The 16,351-nt window shown below is 60.5% G+C and overlaps 2 protein-coding genes across 10 annotated transcripts in view; both read right to left on the reverse strand.

Annotated features, from left to right (window-relative positions):
- Positions 1 to 891: 891 nt before the first annotated feature.
- On the reverse strand, positions 892 to 4,813 carry Uqcr11 (ubiquinol-cytochrome c reductase, complex III subunit XI). The gene is made up of 3 exons (XM_005331975.5): positions 4,686 to 4,813; positions 1,647 to 1,795; positions 892 to 1,139 (listed from the first exon to the last, which is right to left on the reverse strand). The coding sequence occupies exons 1-2, from the start codon at positions 4,733 to 4,735 to the stop codon at positions 1,675 to 1,677; spliced, it is 171 nt and encodes a 56-aa protein (XP_005332032.1). The 5' UTR covers positions 4,736 to 4,813; the 3' UTR covers positions 892 to 1,139; positions 1,647 to 1,674.
- A 4,142-nt stretch (positions 4,814 to 8,955) lies between these two features.
- Tcf3 (transcription factor 3) overlaps positions 8,956 to 16,351 on the reverse strand; it is a 29,653-nt gene continuing 22,257 nt past the window's right edge. For 2 of the 9 annotated variants that reach the window (XM_078032824.1, XM_005331976.5), the window contains 9 exons: positions 16,208 to 16,340; positions 15,847 to 15,905; positions 15,693 to 15,771; positions 14,824 to 14,897; positions 14,468 to 14,623; positions 14,272 to 14,395; positions 12,400 to 12,535; positions 11,949 to 12,184; positions 8,956 to 9,527 (listed from right to left, as the gene is read on the reverse strand). In XM_078032824.1, coding sequence (XP_077888950.1) covers positions 9,385 to 9,527; positions 11,949 to 12,184; positions 12,400 to 12,535; positions 14,272 to 14,395; positions 14,468 to 14,623; positions 14,824 to 14,897; positions 15,693 to 15,771; positions 15,847 to 15,905; positions 16,208 to 16,340 — 1,140 coding nt within the window. In that variant the 3' untranslated portion in view covers positions 8,956 to 9,384. Of the gene's footprint in view, positions 9,528 to 9,731; positions 9,959 to 11,948; positions 12,185 to 12,399; positions 12,536 to 14,271; positions 14,396 to 14,467; positions 14,624 to 14,823; positions 14,898 to 15,692; positions 15,772 to 15,846; positions 15,906 to 16,207; positions 16,341 to 16,351 lie in introns of those variants that run through there. The other 7 variants (XM_021730838.3, XM_005331978.5, XM_021730839.3 and 4 more) reach the window with 7 other exon arrangements.

The following is a 16,351-nucleotide window of genomic DNA, read 5'->3' on the forward strand; positions in this document are numbered from 1 at the left end:
CCCCAAGGACACTGTGCTCAGTGGGAGAACTAGATACACAAGGTCACATTGCTGGGTGCAATGGCATGCTCCTGTCATCCCAGTGACTCAGGAGGATCTCAAGTTTGAGATCAGCCTGGGCAACTTCACCAGACTGTCTCAAAATAAAAAGGGCTGGGGATGTAGCTATTATGGTTTGGAGGTGAGGTGTTCACCAAAAGCTCACGAGACACTGCAGGGTTTGGAGGAGAAATGATTGGGCTATAACCCTGACCTAATCAGTGTACTGATCCCTGATGGGATTAACTGAGTGGGAGCTAGAGGAGGTGGGTCACTGGGGATGTGGCTATGGATCTGGAGAGTGGAGTTTCTCAGCTTTCTGACCACCATGTGTGCTGCTCCCCTGCACCAACTGTTCCACCATGATGTTCTGCCATACCTCGAGCCCCAAGCTGGCCTTCTGGAGACTAATAACTGAGGACTGTGAGCCCATAAACTTTTCCTCCTTTACAGTTGTTCTGGTCTGGCTGGAGCTAGGAAGTGATGGGAATGGTGGCAAGAGACTTCTGAGATCTGGTTGTAAGAGGACAGTGGCTTCCTCCTGACTCTCCCTGAGCTTGCTCACCTTGGGGAGCCAGCACAGCATGCTGGAGGCCCACCTGGTAGGAGCTCTGGCTTCCCACCCGCAGCCACAGAGCACATAGCCTGCAGGTGGCTCCTGCAGCCCCCACTAAGCTTCCAAGGGTAGCCTGGCCTGTGTCCTGACTGCAGTGGCAGCACCCTGGGCCAGACCCACCCAGACACATGGCCCTAAACTCGTCCAGGAGACTGTGTGTCTATTTGATGCCAATGAAGTTGTGGGGTTCTCTGTCAGGGTAGCGGTAGAGGAACACATCGCACAGTACCAACCACTGAATATTTAAATATTTTAAGTACTCAGACAATTTCTGCCAGTCATTGGATAAGCCTCCTAGATTTGCAAAATTATGGAGTTGGAAAAAGCCCTGGTCAGGCAGGCCTCGGGGACTTCAGTCGGGGAACTGAGTCACAGCATGACCGAGACCCAGGCAGAGTAGTCCGCAGAGCAGGCTGATGACCCTCCAGCCATGAGGTGAGTCCTTGCATCCATCCTCTGGGCTTGGGCTGCTCTGGACATACACCTGGGGGTGGGGACAAGGCAGGGTGAGTGGCCAGGGACACCAACCACCAGACACAGTGAAATGGAAGGTGGTTCTGGGCTTTATGGCCCAGGTTCATATTGGCTGCATAACCTTGGCACTCAGTCTGCATCTGTGACGTGACCTATGACACAGGACTATCACGTGCAACAGGCCATGAAAGAATCAAAGTGGTCAGCACAGTGGACATGAACAGCCCATCCAGAAGTCCAGCCTTAACTTCCCCATCTCTAAAGTAGGGCCTCCCACCCTGCCCCAGACTGGGCAACCACTGCCCAGCTCCAGATTGCTGCGGGTTGTTGAGTTCTGAGGGGCACCCCCACCCCCAGCTGGGCCACCAGGCAGAAGTGCCCAAGCTCTGCCCTCCTGCAGGGCTCTCCAGGACAACCCTGGAAGCCTGGAGAGCCCCACTTTATCCTCCAGCAGCCACTTAGTCCACCCACCCAGTGCCACTAGGCTGAGGGTCCGAACACCCTGGCCATGACTCACCAGAGGGGTCCACGGAGGGCCAGCTTAGCTAGTCTTCCTTCTTGAACTTGCCGTTGATGTAAGGCACCCAGTCCAGAATCAGCCGCCAGTCTGTGGCCCACACCAGCCCTACAGTGCCCACAGCGCCCCACATGCTGGCTGTGGGCATCCTGTGAGAAGAGTGGCCATTAGGCCCTGCCTCAGACTCTCCCCTGGGACCAACCATGGGCACCTCTGACCCCAAGCCACCCTCTGTCAAGCACCCCCGTGGGCCAGCCTCTGCCCAGAGCTGAGGGCCCCCCAGGAGGGAAAGGAGGAAGACAAGGCTGGGTCCTCAAGAGCACCAGACCTGCTGCCTGCCAGCCGTCAGGAGGCTTGGCAGGGAGCAGCTCCCCTAGCCATGAGTGCGCCATGCCAAGAGCCATGCTGGAGCTGCAGAGAGAACTGTGCATCAGAGTGGCCCTGGGGACCCTTGCCTCATCGACCACCCCACCCTATCTGCTTTCACAGTGAGAGTCTACCTCAGGCACGTGCATGCACTGCTGGGGATGGAGTCTGGGCCTCACACACACCAGGAAGTGCTCAACACCAAGCAACCCTGGCACCCCAGACAAATCATAATTGTACAGTTTACGGGTAACAAGGTGCTGTATTGCTGCACATGTACAGCATGGCAGGGCCAAACAAATGACACGCAAGGGTTCATCTGGAGAATGCTGCTGCTGAAAACCAAGTTGGCAACCACAACGGCAACAGGTGCTTCTTCAAGGCAGGCACCTTGAGCAGGCAGCTGCTCACTCACTGGCCTGCATCTTAGCAGGACTGAGGGAGACCCAGTGATTTCACCACTGTTTCTCAGGGAGGGAGACCAAGCAACGCAGGGGGGAGTCGCTTCCCTGAGGACACACAGCCAGGGAGGTTCGGGGCCCTGGCATTCCAAGGACACACTCTGGGCCAGTGCAGCATGTGCCTAAGGGTTCCCAGGGCTGTGCTTGTGTTCTGTGGCCTCCGAGGAGGACTGTCGGCCAGACCCACATGCTCCTGCCCTCGCAGAACAGACCCGGGAGGCACGTCCAAGGAACAGAAGGTGTAAGGGTGCACCACTTCTGAGATTTCAGATGTAAAAAGCTGTGGCTTCACCATGAGTGCCAACACTCCCCATCCCACCGACTGGGCGAGGCTGGCTGTCCATCACCTCCCAGAGGCCACAGGAACTGATTCCTGCCAGCAGCCACAGGGGAGCGCCTGGAAGAGGGACTGCAGCAGCAGACCATCAGATGAGCAAGGGTTTAGCCCGGCGGTGCCCCAGGGCCTGTCCTGCAGAGACTGCACGACACTCAACACTGCCGTGGGAAGCAGCTGACCTTGGGAGCCATTTGTCACGCAGCAGTGGATAACTACAGAAGGTCTGTCCCATTGGTGGTCTGAACCCAAGTCCCATGTCTATGGGTCACAGTAAGCCTCATGCCTGGGATGTCAGAGGGATGAACAACCCACAGACACCCCTTGCCTCAGGCTGCCTCACTGAGACAACTCCGCCATTTAGGGCTCACAGCTCACTGTACATCTCAACAGAATCAGATTGCAGCAGCCATGGAACCTAGTAGAGCTAGGTTGGGACTCTTTCCTCCTCAGTGCCACTGTTGTAGTCATCACAGCAGCCTTTTTCTTTTGCTGAGTTGACTGGCTTCACTTAACCCTAGGACCCCATGGACCTGCACAATGCAGGGTGAGTCCATAAACCTGACCTCCACGAGCAAGGAGGAAGGACACAAAAAAGATAGCCATGCTGACCATCCCGCAAATCCTCCTCCCCCTTCTCAGATCAACACATCAGGGCTTGGCGAGTGTATGACTCAGTAACCAGAAATCCTCCATGTCCTGTGTTAGACACGACCCCTCCTGTGGACACCTGCTTCCTGGCCTCTCAAAGCCAAAGGCCAGTGAGAGGGGCTGCAGCCCCTTCCTCCTCCACCTGGCTATTTTAGATCTGCCTACACCACAGATCTTGTTTCTTTTACTGCACTGGGGATTAAATCCAGGGGTGCTCGTCCACTGAGTTTCATCCCCAGCCCTTACAGGGTCTTCTCAAGTTGCTAAGGTTGGCCTCACACCTGTGACACTCCTGCCTTAGCTTCCCAGGTCGCTGGGATCGATCGCAGGTGTGTGCCACCACGCCTGGCTTACATCTCAATTCTTTTATTTATTTTTTTTAAATTTTAGTTGTAGAGATCTTTATTTTCATGCGGTGCTGAGGATTGAACCCAGCGCCTCACACATGCCAGGCAAGCGCTCTACCACTGAGCCACAACCCCAGCCCCTTTCAATTCTTTTTTTTTCCAATTCTTTACTTTTCCTTGCCGACCTAATAGAATGTCAGCACACAGTAGTACTCAATAAATGCATAGTGAGTGAACAGGACCGTGAAGGAGGCATGGTTGTCACTCTGACCAAGCACAGGAAATAGGACAGTTGTACCAGAGAGATGAAAGGCTGGGCCCTCAGCCTGATGCCAGGATGGCCTTCCAACACGCAGCAGTCTCAGCGGTCCAGCTGTGGAAGCCCCAACACCCTGACGGGAAAGAACCCTTGCTTCTTAACACCCCAGATGACCGCTGAGGCTGCTGGCCAAACGCTCAGCCCCATCCCGGCTCCCAGGGGAGTCACCCCAACCTGCCCACCTCCCACACGGGATCAGGGCTAGGTGCACTTGGGGTTCCATGCATTATTAAAAAGCATCGAAAGGGCAGGAGGAAGCACGTCCGAGGCCAGCCCGGGGAACTTGGCAAGACCCTGTCTCAATAACACGCAAAAAGGGCTGGGGTGCGGCTCAGTGGTGGGGCGACTTGCCCAGCGTGCGCCAGGCCGGGGTGCAGCCACGGGGCCGATGAAGGAATAGGAGCAGACAGGCGGGTTCGCCCCGGGGCGCCGCGGCCGGGGGAAGCGAGGCCAGCTGCGGCTCGGCCGCGGGCGGAGGCGGGTGGTCCACCCGTCCGGGGTCGGTTTGCCCTCGGCCTCCGGCACGGCCGGGGTCCGGGCCCCGGCGGGCGGCGTCCTCACCAGTTCTTGGCCAGCTGGAGGTAGCGCGGGCCCAGGAACCTGGACAGCATTGCTACCAGTCCGCACGCTCAGGGTCACCGTGTCCCACGGCGCGCATGCGCCAAGACCTGGCCGCCCTTCGCCAGACCGCTGCGCGCGCAGGCCCGGAAGGCATTCGCAGCCACTTCCGGGGAGCGTCGGTAGGTGGACCGCGGTGGGCGGGGCTTTAGGCCCACGTGGCCGGGGGGTTCGAGCTCGCCGGAGGGGTTGGGGTCCCTTCTGCGCAGCCGCCTGCGGCTCCAGTGTGGCCTGTAGCGGCCGAACGGTGACTTTGGGCCCCACAGCATCTGCCTGTGACTTACAGCGACGGAAACAGACCCGACGGGGAAGAGGCGCGCCCAGGAGGGCGGGCACTGAACCCACTCGCAGGCGGGAGGGGTCGTCATTGACTCGCCGTAGGAGGGACTGTGGCCGAGTGGCATTGCCTCCCAGAGCCGGGTGCATCCACTTGTTGCCTCGAGGCCCGAGGGAAGTCTTTCCGCAGGTTTTCTGGCTTTGGTGCGGAGTGCGGAGTGAGCCTGAGCCCGTGCCTGAGAGGCAGCGCTCTCCGGCCCAGCCGCCCGCCCGCCCCGTCCGCCCGCGGGTATGGCTGGAGGGCGCTGGGAGCCTTCCTTCCCGCAGCACAGGGAAGTCTCGGGCCCTCGCAGCCGAAGCCGGCCGGTGCTCCTCGTCGTCAGCCTCCCGGCCTTGCGCCCCTGCCTCCAGTGGCCTCCAGCGGCCTCCAGAGCCTGGCCTGGCCCTGCCAGGGTGCTCAGTAACCCCCGCCTTCCAGCCCCACCTCGTGCACGCACACCCCCTAGGAAGGGGGACCCGCCGCCGCCGAACCTGGCACCTGCCCTGCCTCCTTCAGGAAGCCCAGCACCTGGATAGAATGGGAGAAAGGCTAGAGATCCGGCTCTCGGCCTCTTGGGGCCTGGTGGTTTGGCAGTGACCCCGTGGTTTGGCCTGCTCTGCCCTGGCGGTCGGGGTCCTGCCTCTGCCCCAGGCCAACAGACCATAGGCTCTGCCACAGTGTGGACATGATTGCCCTGGGGTTTGGGGTGTTTAGGATTAGGAAGCACTTGAATAAGACTGTCCGTTGGTGGGGTGTAGAGGCCGGCATGAGGCCTGTTGAGGAAACGGGGAGGGTGCTGGCTGAAGGAGTGAGCAGGGGTCAGGCAGGGTGCTCTGCTGCGGCCCGATCCAGCAGTTCTTGAAGGCCTGCATCGCTCCTCCTGGCTCTGCTGAACGAGGAAGCCTGAAGGCAGCAGTCTCACTCCAGAGGCAGTTCTGTCCCAAGAGGACTCCGGGGACACTGGTGGCTGTCACGATGGGGGTGCCCTGGCATGGAGTGAGTGGAGGCACGGAGCTGCTCAGCATCTTGCACTGCCCTTGCCGCACACCAGAGAAGAACCAGTCCCGAGAAGAATGACCCTGCTCTCATCCTAGTGACTTTCATTTGCAACCTTGAATGCCCTCCAGCAAACGGGTCCCCGTCTCAGCGCGGCTTAAAGACAGGGCTCACTCAGTTCCCCGGCCGCTCCTGGCGCCACTCCTCCCTCTTAGAGGGCAGGAGGCTCCGAATGGCTGGCTCCTGGGGCCACCCCTTCCAAGGGGTCGGGTCAAGTTCAGCAGCGAAGGGCACAGACAGCAGGAGCCCCAGTAAGCAGCGGAAGGCGGAGGAGTCCGGCGCAGGGCCCCAACAAGCCTCCGCTACAGCCTCGCCTCCTCGAGCGGCTTTGCCCCTAGTTTGCAGGGGTCTCGTTCGGAAGAAGTGGTAAACGCCCCTCAGGGGCTTTAGGGAGCCTTGGGAGGTTTTAGCGGAGAAATGGCAAAGCCCACCTTTTCTTCCAGTACTGATGATTGAACCTGGAGACACACGTGCTAGTCAGGCCCCTGTCACTGAGCCACATTCCCAGCTTAGCCACAGCCTCCTGGGTAGCTGGGGTCACAGGCGTGTGCCACCATGCCTGGAGCATGCCGACAGGTCGGGGCTAGAGTTCCCCTGAGAAGCCAGCTGCAGCAGTGCAGGGAGACAGTTCTGCAGCTCGCATCCTCGGCTGGGAGCCCTGGAGGAGCCCAGCATCCCACTCTCCTTTCCAGTGCAGGTTCCCACCTCCCCTGCAGAGCTTTGGATGTAGCTGTTCCCTGGGGGGGGGGGGGTGTCAGTGGTATACAAGCACTGGACCACTGGGCAAGCTGCTCTCTTGGGGTAGGCATCAGGGGCACCAAGGGTTGAAGACCAACCCTCCTGACCCCTTCTCCCCTGTCAGCACATCACACTGGACAGACTCAGGATGGCCAACGTCAGAGGTGTTATAAACAGAACAGGACTCCAAGTCTACTCCAGACAGGATCCTTTAAAAATCTCAAATTATCTAGCCAACTGAGCCAAAAAACGATGTTTTTTTGTGGTACTGGGCCCAGGGCAAGTACTCTGCCACTGAGCTGTGTCTCCAGCTTATTTTTTATTTTGAAATAGGGTCTTGCTAAATTCCCCAGGATGACCTCCAACCTGGGATCCTCCTGCCTCAGCCTCCACATAGCTGGGCTGCCAGGTATATGCCATGCCTGGCTATAAATTTGTTTTCCTTAAAAATATTGTAGTTGTTGATGGAACCCCCACTTTATTCATTTATTTCTATGTGGGGCTGAGAATTAAAACATGTGCCTCACACATGCTAGGCAAGTGCTGTACCACTGAGCCACAACCCCAGCTCCTAAAAATTTTTTAAAACCCAGTTTTTCTGCCAGGTATTCTAGAAGTGCACACCTATTATCCCAGCAGCTTGCGGGACTGAGGCAGGAGGATGCAAGTTCAAAACCAGCCTTAGCAACTTGGTCTAAAAGGGCTGGGGCTGAGCAGTGGATCACACCTGGTTCAACACCTGGTATAGAAAAGCATACAACAAAGCTCCCCCAAACAAGATCCCAGTTATGCTGAGGCTCTCACCTGTAGCCGTGGACCTTCCCTCCCACCGTGGTGGTGTTTCCTCTCATGCTGAGCTAATCTCAGCTTGGAAATTGGATGAGACCTCAGGGTCTCCTCAGCACTGCCCACTGGACCCATGGGCAGGACTACAGGCAAATAAAGAGTTAACTGAGGCTGGCTTCCCATGAGGGAGCTCCCAAGTCACCAAGGCGCATGGCAAAGCCAGGCCACTAGACCACCCCAGTGCCCTTGGGTCTCTGGCCTTGCCCTGGGGCCCAGGTCCCCAGCGGTCTCAGGAGCAATCGGGGGTACCCAGGATGCTGGTGTGCAGAATGCAGACAACTGGGTTCCAGAAGGCCTGTGCAGGAGCAGGTTACCCCATGGTTGGACAAGTGACACGTCTGGGACTGGGGGGGCTGAGATGCTGTTTTGGACCCAGGACAGTCCCATGCCAGCCAGGACCAACTGGTTTCCCCAGCTACTGACAGGAGACCAAGAAACAGTGCATGGTGAGCCTGGGTGAGGGACCAGAAGGCAGGTGGGCCCCAGGGTGACTTTCTTGGGCACAGGAAATGCGTCTCACTACACAGCATTGGGTTGAGGGCAGCTGGTGCAGCCATAGCATACTCCTGGATAAGCTCCGGCCATCTGTCCACACCAGGGTGGCCATTTGTAATGTGGCCAAGGGCCAGAGTGGGGAGGGAGCTTGTCCTGTTCCAGACTCCCAGGCAGCAGCCCCTCTGCCAATCCAGAGAACAAGTTGTGGCTGCCAACACCATCCTTCTGGGCTGTGGCCTCCATGCAAGATGTCATTAGTCCCAAAGAACCCCGTTTCAAGCTGGGGACACGGCTCAGTCGCATGTACATGGATATGGGCTTGCACGCCTAAGGCTCTGGGTTCAACCCCAGCACCCCCGGCACAGAATCCCTTATTTTAAAGATGTGCTGGGTGCCCAGGGAGACAGCACAGAGCCTTGGGGATAAGGCAGGTGGGGAGAGCCAGGTTGAGCCACCCTGAGGAAGAGAGGTGGAGGGAGCCCGTGGGGTAAGGCACAGGGGCCACTCTATGGAGCCCGGCTGAGCACAGCTGCCAGAGGGAGCGGGGAGGTGAACCGCAGGTCGACGCTGGTCTTGATAGGACTTTTAATAATCTGGTTGATCATAAAAGGCACTGCTCACTTCTAGAAACAGCGAGACAAGACTTTTATACCAAAAAAAAAAAAAAAAAAAGTTGCTTACAAAACATATGCAAAAGAAAGCTTAAAAAAAAAAAAACAGAAGGCATCCTCCTTACTAATTTTTTTCTACATTAAAAAAATCTCATAACTAATGTTCTTTTTTATTTTCCTTAAAAAAAATATTATGCTTAGGCACGATTTGCTGGTGGCTTCTGAAGAACAAGCCAGGTTTGCACAGCATCACCCTCGACGGAGTGAAGAGTTCCGGTTCTTCCACATTTTACATAGTTAAGGCATAATTTTCTTCTTTCTGACAAAGTGTACTTTGTTGCTTGCTTTCTGGTTTCGCTCAACTCCCCCCACCAATGCTCCTGTGGCCCGTCACGGAGCCAAGATGGACTTCTGGATCTGCAGCAGGGAGGTGGGCAGCCAGGGGTGGAGCAGGCAGGGCCACCAGGCATCCCCTTCGGAGCCCGGTGGGTGCTCCTGGTTCAAGGGTGGCAATGCTGCTCCATGCACCCCAAACCTAGAGTAGGAGAGTGAGCTGGTCCCTCGTCCAGCGGGGCCATCCTCACATGTGCCCGGCAGGGTTGTGGGCCTCACTCAAGCCAGGGTGGGCGCCTGAGAGCACCATCTGGGGGTCTCCGACCACGCCCGACACCTTCTCCTCCTCTCGCCGCTTCAGGCAAGCCGCCTTGGGGTTCAGGTTCCGCTCTGGGGAGAGGGAGAAGGCTGTGGGAAGAGGGTCCCCAGAGGGCCGCGAGCACTGCAGGGGTGGGCAGGGCCTGCACGGGCTGCCGAGACCAGGAGTCCAGGTGTCGGGGACGGCAGGGTCCTGCTGTGGCCACAGAAGGGCCGTGGGCTCGGGCCTGCCCAGGACCCAGGTCTGCAGGGGGGGAGGCCGGCCTGGGGTCCTACCTCGCACCTGCTGCTCCAGGCCCAGGATGACCTGCACGGCCTGCTGCAGGATGAGCAGCTTGGTCTGCGCCTTGTCCGACTTGAGGTGCAGCTGGCACATGCGCCCCAGCTCCCGGAAGGCCTCGTTAATGTCCCGCACACGCACCCGCTCCCGCGCGTTATTGGCCATGCGCCTCTCCCGGTCCCTCAGGTCCTTCTCCTCCAAGGACAGCACCTCTTCTGTACTGCTGGGTCACAGCACCGGGGCCTCTATTAGTGTCCAGCCTGGGCAGGCCGGGTAGGGCCAGGTGCGGAGAGGGTGTAGCTGGCTGTGTGTGTGTGTGTGATAGGCCAGTGCTGGCCTAGCGCAGGTGACACCTGGTGTTGGCATAGGGCAGGCAAAGGCTACTAGTGCACAGCTGTGAGGGCGACGATGCTGGTGTAGCTGAGGGTGACGGTGTTCGTGTGGTAACAGCTAGTGTGGGACGGCATGTGGGTGATGGCTGGTGGTGGTGGAGGGCAGTGTATTCACACCCACAGGGGTGTGACCTCGGAGGCTTGTGGCTGTGCCCCTCAGACCCAACTGGAGTCTAGGCTGTGTGTGGAGAAGGACCAAGGCCTGACTGTCCCCAGCTACCAACATGACGGGAGGCCCTGGCTGAGGACACTGAACCCTGGCTACTCCACCACCCCTCCTGGCCGCTCCTCCCAAGATGCCGACCTTCCCACAAGAGCAGTGCCTGCTGGAGGACCGCGCACTAGCACAGCTTGGCCTGCCCAGGGGGTCAGGCTCAAGGGAAGTGAAACAGTTCACCCTGAGATCCCCCAACTCCAAAAAGCCCCTGAAATGCGCGTGTTCCCTTGGTGGACTCTGGCTGCCCCAGGCTGGGCCGGAGGGGCCCTCAGCTCTGAGCCCTTCAAAGGACCTGCCTCTGGGTGAAGCAGGGGTTCCAAGTTCCTGGGCCAGAGGGCACCAGGCTTAGCACTGAGCCCCTCGCCATGCCAGAGTCTGGAGCAGACCAGATGACCACCTGCCAGGGTGCAGTCCTGGCCCAGACCCCCGAGACCTCACTTCCCACGCCTTGAGTTCCTTCTTAGGACAGTGGGTGCCAATCACCCGTGAACCCTGCTGCTCTGACTGGCTGAGACAAACACAGAGGAAGGCGCAGCCCACCGACATCACAAGCAGGGAGCCTGAATCTGACCAGGACTCCTGGAGAGGCCTTTTTTGCTCCTCTGGGGGGAGGGGGGGCTGCCCTCCCCCACTCCCTACCTCCCTGCCCCCTGCGGCCTGGGTGGATCCCTTGGGAGGCAGCGGCCTGGGGCCCAGGACAAGCGCGCAGACCAAACTGAACCAGAGGCTGGCAAGCCCTGGTCCTTTCCTTCCCACAGGCCTGGCAGGCTTGGGGAGAGGAAAGGCTCTGGGCTGTAGCCACGGCCATCCTGGGGTTGGGCAGCAAGTGCGAGGTGAGGAGGGGCCACCAATGGGGAGCAGAGGACGCAGGGCTGGGGTGGAGGGGACAGCAAGAGGCAGAGAGCAGAGAGGTGGGCTTGGGCACGTGGGCAGGACGTGCACACCGCCATGGAGACGTGGAAACTCAGAGCTGAGGGGACAGAGGCCGGGCCGGGACTCTGGCTCCGGTCCAAGCGAAAGTGCTGCAGAAAAGAAAGGGTTAACAGGGCCACGCAGGAGCAGAAGAGGTTAGGGAAGCAGCTGCCAGCAGCAGTGGGCACTGGGCCACTGGGAAGGGATGGGCCTTCACCTTCCTCACCCAGCCCTAGTGGCTGCCCCCCTGCAGACAGGGAAACTGAGCCAGAGGAGTGGGGTCAAGGACTCATCTGCTTAAGCCAAATGGCCAAGAGTGGTTTAGATGCCAACTTGGCCTCTGGGCTCCAGGGCACGCTAGCCCTGAGAGCTAGGCTCTAGGCTTCCTGAGGAGGGGGTAGGGTGGGCTGTGGCCCCTGGGCTAAGGAGACAGCCATGAGCAAAATACCCAGGTCTGCACGACCGGAGTCCAAGAATCAGACCCTCCCATCCCAGGACTAGACCCTGGGGTCAGCAGGGGGAAGGTCCTTGAAGGGAACAGGGGGCTGGCTGCAGGGGGTGGCTCCAGGAAGCGAGGATGGTGACTAGGAAGTCACCGTGAAGGGAGGGTTGGCGCCAGGAAGGGAGAGCGAGCAAGGGCGTAGCGCGGGAGGGGGCGGCGCGCTGGGCGCTGGTGGCCGCGCCCCACTGACCTCGCACTTGCTGCTCCAGGTTGAGGATGACCGACACGGCCTGGTGCAGGATGAGCAGTTTGGTCTGGGGCTTCTCACTGTTGAGGTGCAGCTGGCACATGCGCCCCAGCTCCTTAAATGCCTCATTGATGTCCCGGACCCTCAGCCGCTCGCGGGCGTTATTGGCCACCCGGCGCTCCTTCTCCCGCTCGGCCTTCTGCTCTGGGGGGAGAAGGTCGTCCTCGTCCTCGTCTGGGCTACGGGGGAGGGGGGCCGGGGGCCAAGGGAGACAGTGAGGAGGGGGCGGGCGTGGCCCGCGACCCTCGCGTGGGCGGAGTGCCTGTGTGCTGAGTGCGTGTGCGCTGCCGAGTGCGTGTGTGCTGAGTGGGTGTGCGCTGCCGAGTGCGTGTGCGCGGAGCGCGTGTGCGCGGAGCGTCCTGCAGGGGCGGCAAGGGGCGGGGTAGGCTGGCACCTGGTCCGCGTGCGGGGGCCCTTCAGCTCCTTCTTCTCCTCCTCCGAGTTGTCCGCCACCGAAGTGTTCTCTTCGTCCTCCTTCTCCTCGCGCTTGATCTCGCCGGTGACCACCGCAGCTCCTGCTCGCCCAAGTCCTGCAATAGGCCTGGCATCAAAGGCTGTGGCTCGGACAGCAATGGCCTCCAAGACTACCTGACCAGCCCCTTTGACGCTCCTGTCATAGGTCTTTGATCTCAAGGAAAAACAACAGCGACAATGACAATGACCACCGCCACAACAAAAAAACAGAAAACGGCGACACACCAACCATCCAGAGCTGGGCCTCTACCCACACCAGAGGCACCAGTGCCACCAGAACAGAGCCGCGCGGGGAAACGGGGCTTCAGGTCTCAGGAGGGGGCAGGTGAACAGGTCCGGGGAATCCTGGAGCGGTGGCCAGCTTGTGGTGGAACGCTTGCCCAGCACGCGAGGCCCTAGGGCATAGCCCTAGCATCCTAACCAACCAACAAAATGCCAACTAAAGAGCTTTTTTGGGGAGAAAATCATTATTTAATGAAAAGCAGGGGGAGGCACTTCTGGGCTTTCACGCCGTCCTCGCACAGAGGCCACTGGTAACAGCTGAGCTGCCAGAGTGCACACCAGAAGAGCTCCTCCAACAGCATCAGCAGGCGGCTGACAGCGGGAGGGATGGCAGTGCAGGAATCCCCGAGCCCACACACTGAACGGTATCCACGTTTAGAAATGTGTGTGTGTGTGTGTGTGCGGTCTTCCTGCATGGCCGGGCTGGGCCTGAGCTCTCTCCCTGCCTCAGATGCCCAGACAATGAGAAGACAGGCAGGCACCAGGGGACCCGGCTCAAAACCAGAATGAAAGTGCCACAGGCAGACAACATGCATGACCTGCACAGCCAGTAATGGACTGCTCTCCAAAACACGCAGAGCGCCCTCAGGTCAATGCAGTGGGAGGACAAGTCCAGAAAACAGGGGTCCAGCCCAGACAGGGGCTCTGCGGCAGAGCTGCCCGTTCTCCCCTTCTGTGGAGCTGGGGTGGAGCCCAGGCTGTGGGCATGCGAGGCGAGCACTCTGCCAGCTGAGCCGTGTCCCCAGCCCAGGGAGCCTCCTTCACCAAGTCAAGAAACACCGTTCAACCCGGTGAGGCAAGAATGGAGCTGCACACTGGGACGTGCCGTGCATGGATCGGAGGCAGGCACCTGTTTGAAGAAGTGGACAGGCACACCCGGAACCAGGTGCAGACCAAGCCTGTACAACACCATGGCCACCACCCTGGACTCTCCCTGAGATGCTGCAATTGAAATGGCAGCTGTGGAAATGTCCTGGGGTTCATAAAACCCAGGGAGGGGCAGGACAGGACCCTGGGGAGGTGGGACTAAGGCCAGGGCTGCCCCAGCACTGTGGGCACACACTGGGTGGTTCCCTGGCCACGCCGATGACATGGCCACGGGAGGGCGCCCCTGAATCCCAAGCAGGTCCAGTCCTGAAGAGCTGCCAAGGTCAACACGTGCTGAGAGGCCTGTGCCAGCCCTGCTCCCCCCAACACTACCCGCCAGCAGCCTGTGTCCCCAGATGCCCGCAGAAGTCCCACCTGAGGAGCAATGCAAGCCCCCCACCCTCTGAGTGCCAGGTCCCACCTCCTGCCACAGCGTCCTCAGCAGCACACGGGGCCCTGGAATCCTGCATCCGTGGCCACTGTGGACATCTGGCAGGGCAACAGGGCCACACCGTAGCTCTGCTCAGGCTGGGGAGACTGCCTGGCCCCTGGCAGCACCGTCCCTGGACTACCCGAGCCCGCACTGCAGAGGACAGCATCGGGGTGGGGATGGGGGGACAAGCAGTCTGGTGCCTGGACTCACCACTGTAGGAGTCAGGCGGCCGTGGAAGGTCAGGCAGGGTGCCAGGCTGGCTGGGCAGAGCAGTGTGGTTGTGCAAGAGGCTGGTGCTGCCCGCAAGTCCGTCTTCAGGGTGGCTGCCCCCCACCTGCAGACAGGGCAGGGGTGCCGTCAAGGTGGGTGGCCCCAGCCCCATCCCCCAACCCTGCCAGAGGCTCACCAGGCCAGCGTGCCGACCACCCAGTGGCAAGGGGCCCGCGAAACCAGAGACCAGTGCCCCGGGGCCAGGCAGCAGCCCATGTACGTCGCTGGCTGTGCCCACGGCGTGGCTGCGAAGCACGTGGATGGCCTCGTCCAGGTGGTCTTCCATCTTGCTCTGTGGGGCACAAGGAGGGTGTGAGGGGCCGCTGCGGTCCTGCCCAGGAGCTCTGCACACTGGTGAGCTCCACCCACCTCCAGCCCAGACCCTTCCTCACAAGCACCTCCTGGTCACAGGGCTGCTGTCCCCTGCAGTCCTGCTGCCTGGGGACAGGACAGACAGGCCACCCACCCCCACGGCAGGGCAGGGTCACTCACCAGGCCTGGGAGACCCCCGTCATAGCTGGGCGATAAGGCACCGGGGGCCCCTGCTCGGGGCCACTGCGACGTCCCTGGAAGGGCAGGATATGTGTGGATGGGGGACAAGCATCAGGGTGTCCTTGGACACAGGTGCGCCACAGCCCTGGGGGTGGGGCATTCCCCACAGCTGGGCATCCTCTAAGGCTCAGGGTGACCACTTGGGGATGCCCTATGCAAACAAAAGCACAGGGCGGGCATCTTGGCCCCATCGGGCCCGCCAAGCCCACCAGCTTCCATCAACAGCCAGTGCCTGGGAGGGAGGCTCCTCCATATCCTGCCCCACATGCTCTGACTCCAGCAGCAGTAGGGGAAGTGGTTAGCTCCAGGAGAGACTGGACAGGTCCAGGAAAAGCCTAGGTTCCTGAGGTTTCTCACAGGCAGAGGCGAGGACCAGGGGTAATGTTGGCACAACCACCCAGGCCAGCCAGAAGGCCCCAGCACTCACTTCCTCTTGTACCCAGCTGATGCTGGGCACAACTGAGCAAGGACAGAGGTGGCACAGGCCGCAGCTGGCACCACCCGCTCTCCATCAGGACAGCAAACAACAGCGGGAACAGGTCTGAGCCAGAGGGTGGCCTGGCTCCTGGACGCAGACCCTCCGCACCCGCCTGGTGGCTGCAGTGTGAGCCGCCACGTGCCACTCTGGGCCTCATTCACACAGGGCCTCGTGTGCTCGAGGCCACCTGCAGTCCACCTCCAGGGAGCCTCCTGGCCTGCTCAGGGCACAGCTCACAGCAGGCTCTGCCCCATCCAGCCCCAGCCCCAGCCCGCGCGGCTGCGAGACCCCAGGAGCCAACCCATGACCTGTGGCCCAGGCCCCCACTTACCTGGCAGGCCCTGCGGAGAGCCCACAGGGGTGGAGGGGCTGGGTGAGAAGGTGCTGCTGGAGTGGTCCGGGGAATAGATCTGTGCAGCAGGGAGCGGGGGGTCAGAGGCTGGCCGGCAGCGTCCCCAGCCCGCCTCCCCGGCCCCACGCCTCACCGAGGCCAGCGCCTTCCCAAGGGCATCCCCAGAGCTGCCGGCCGTGGTCCCACGGGAGCCTGTGGGTGGAAAGAGGCGAGGGCCAGCCTCGAGGTCAGGTGTCCCATGTGAGGAGGCCCCATGACACCTGCCATGCTGAGCTGAGGCCCTGGGGACCGCAGCAGGACTAGGAGTGAACTGGGCCCCCAGCCCGTGTCCCTGGCTGTGGGGAGGGGAAGACACCACTCCAGGGTCCCTCCAATGTCCCATGGGGGCACCTCACAGCAGAAGCCATGGTGACTAAGGACCAGTTTCTCCAGCCACACCGCGGCATCCCCGGCTGAGCTAGCTCAGGGAGGCCGTGTCCCGGGGGTGGCCGTACCGAGGAGGCCCTCAGTCCCACTGACAGGCGGCGTGTGGCTGGAGACGCTGCTGTAAGGCGCTCCGGGGGCTGAGGAGAAGGTGGACACAGCTGGAAGCCCGCCATTGACCTCTGCTCCATGCAGCTGGTAGCCCTGGGGGACAG

The sequence above is a fragment of the Ictidomys tridecemlineatus genome, chromosome 2, assembly GCF_052094955.1.
Source record: "Ictidomys tridecemlineatus isolate mIctTri1 chromosome 2, mIctTri1.hap1, whole genome shotgun sequence".
Taxonomy (NCBI): domain Eukaryota; kingdom Metazoa; phylum Chordata; class Mammalia; order Rodentia; family Sciuridae; genus Ictidomys; species Ictidomys tridecemlineatus.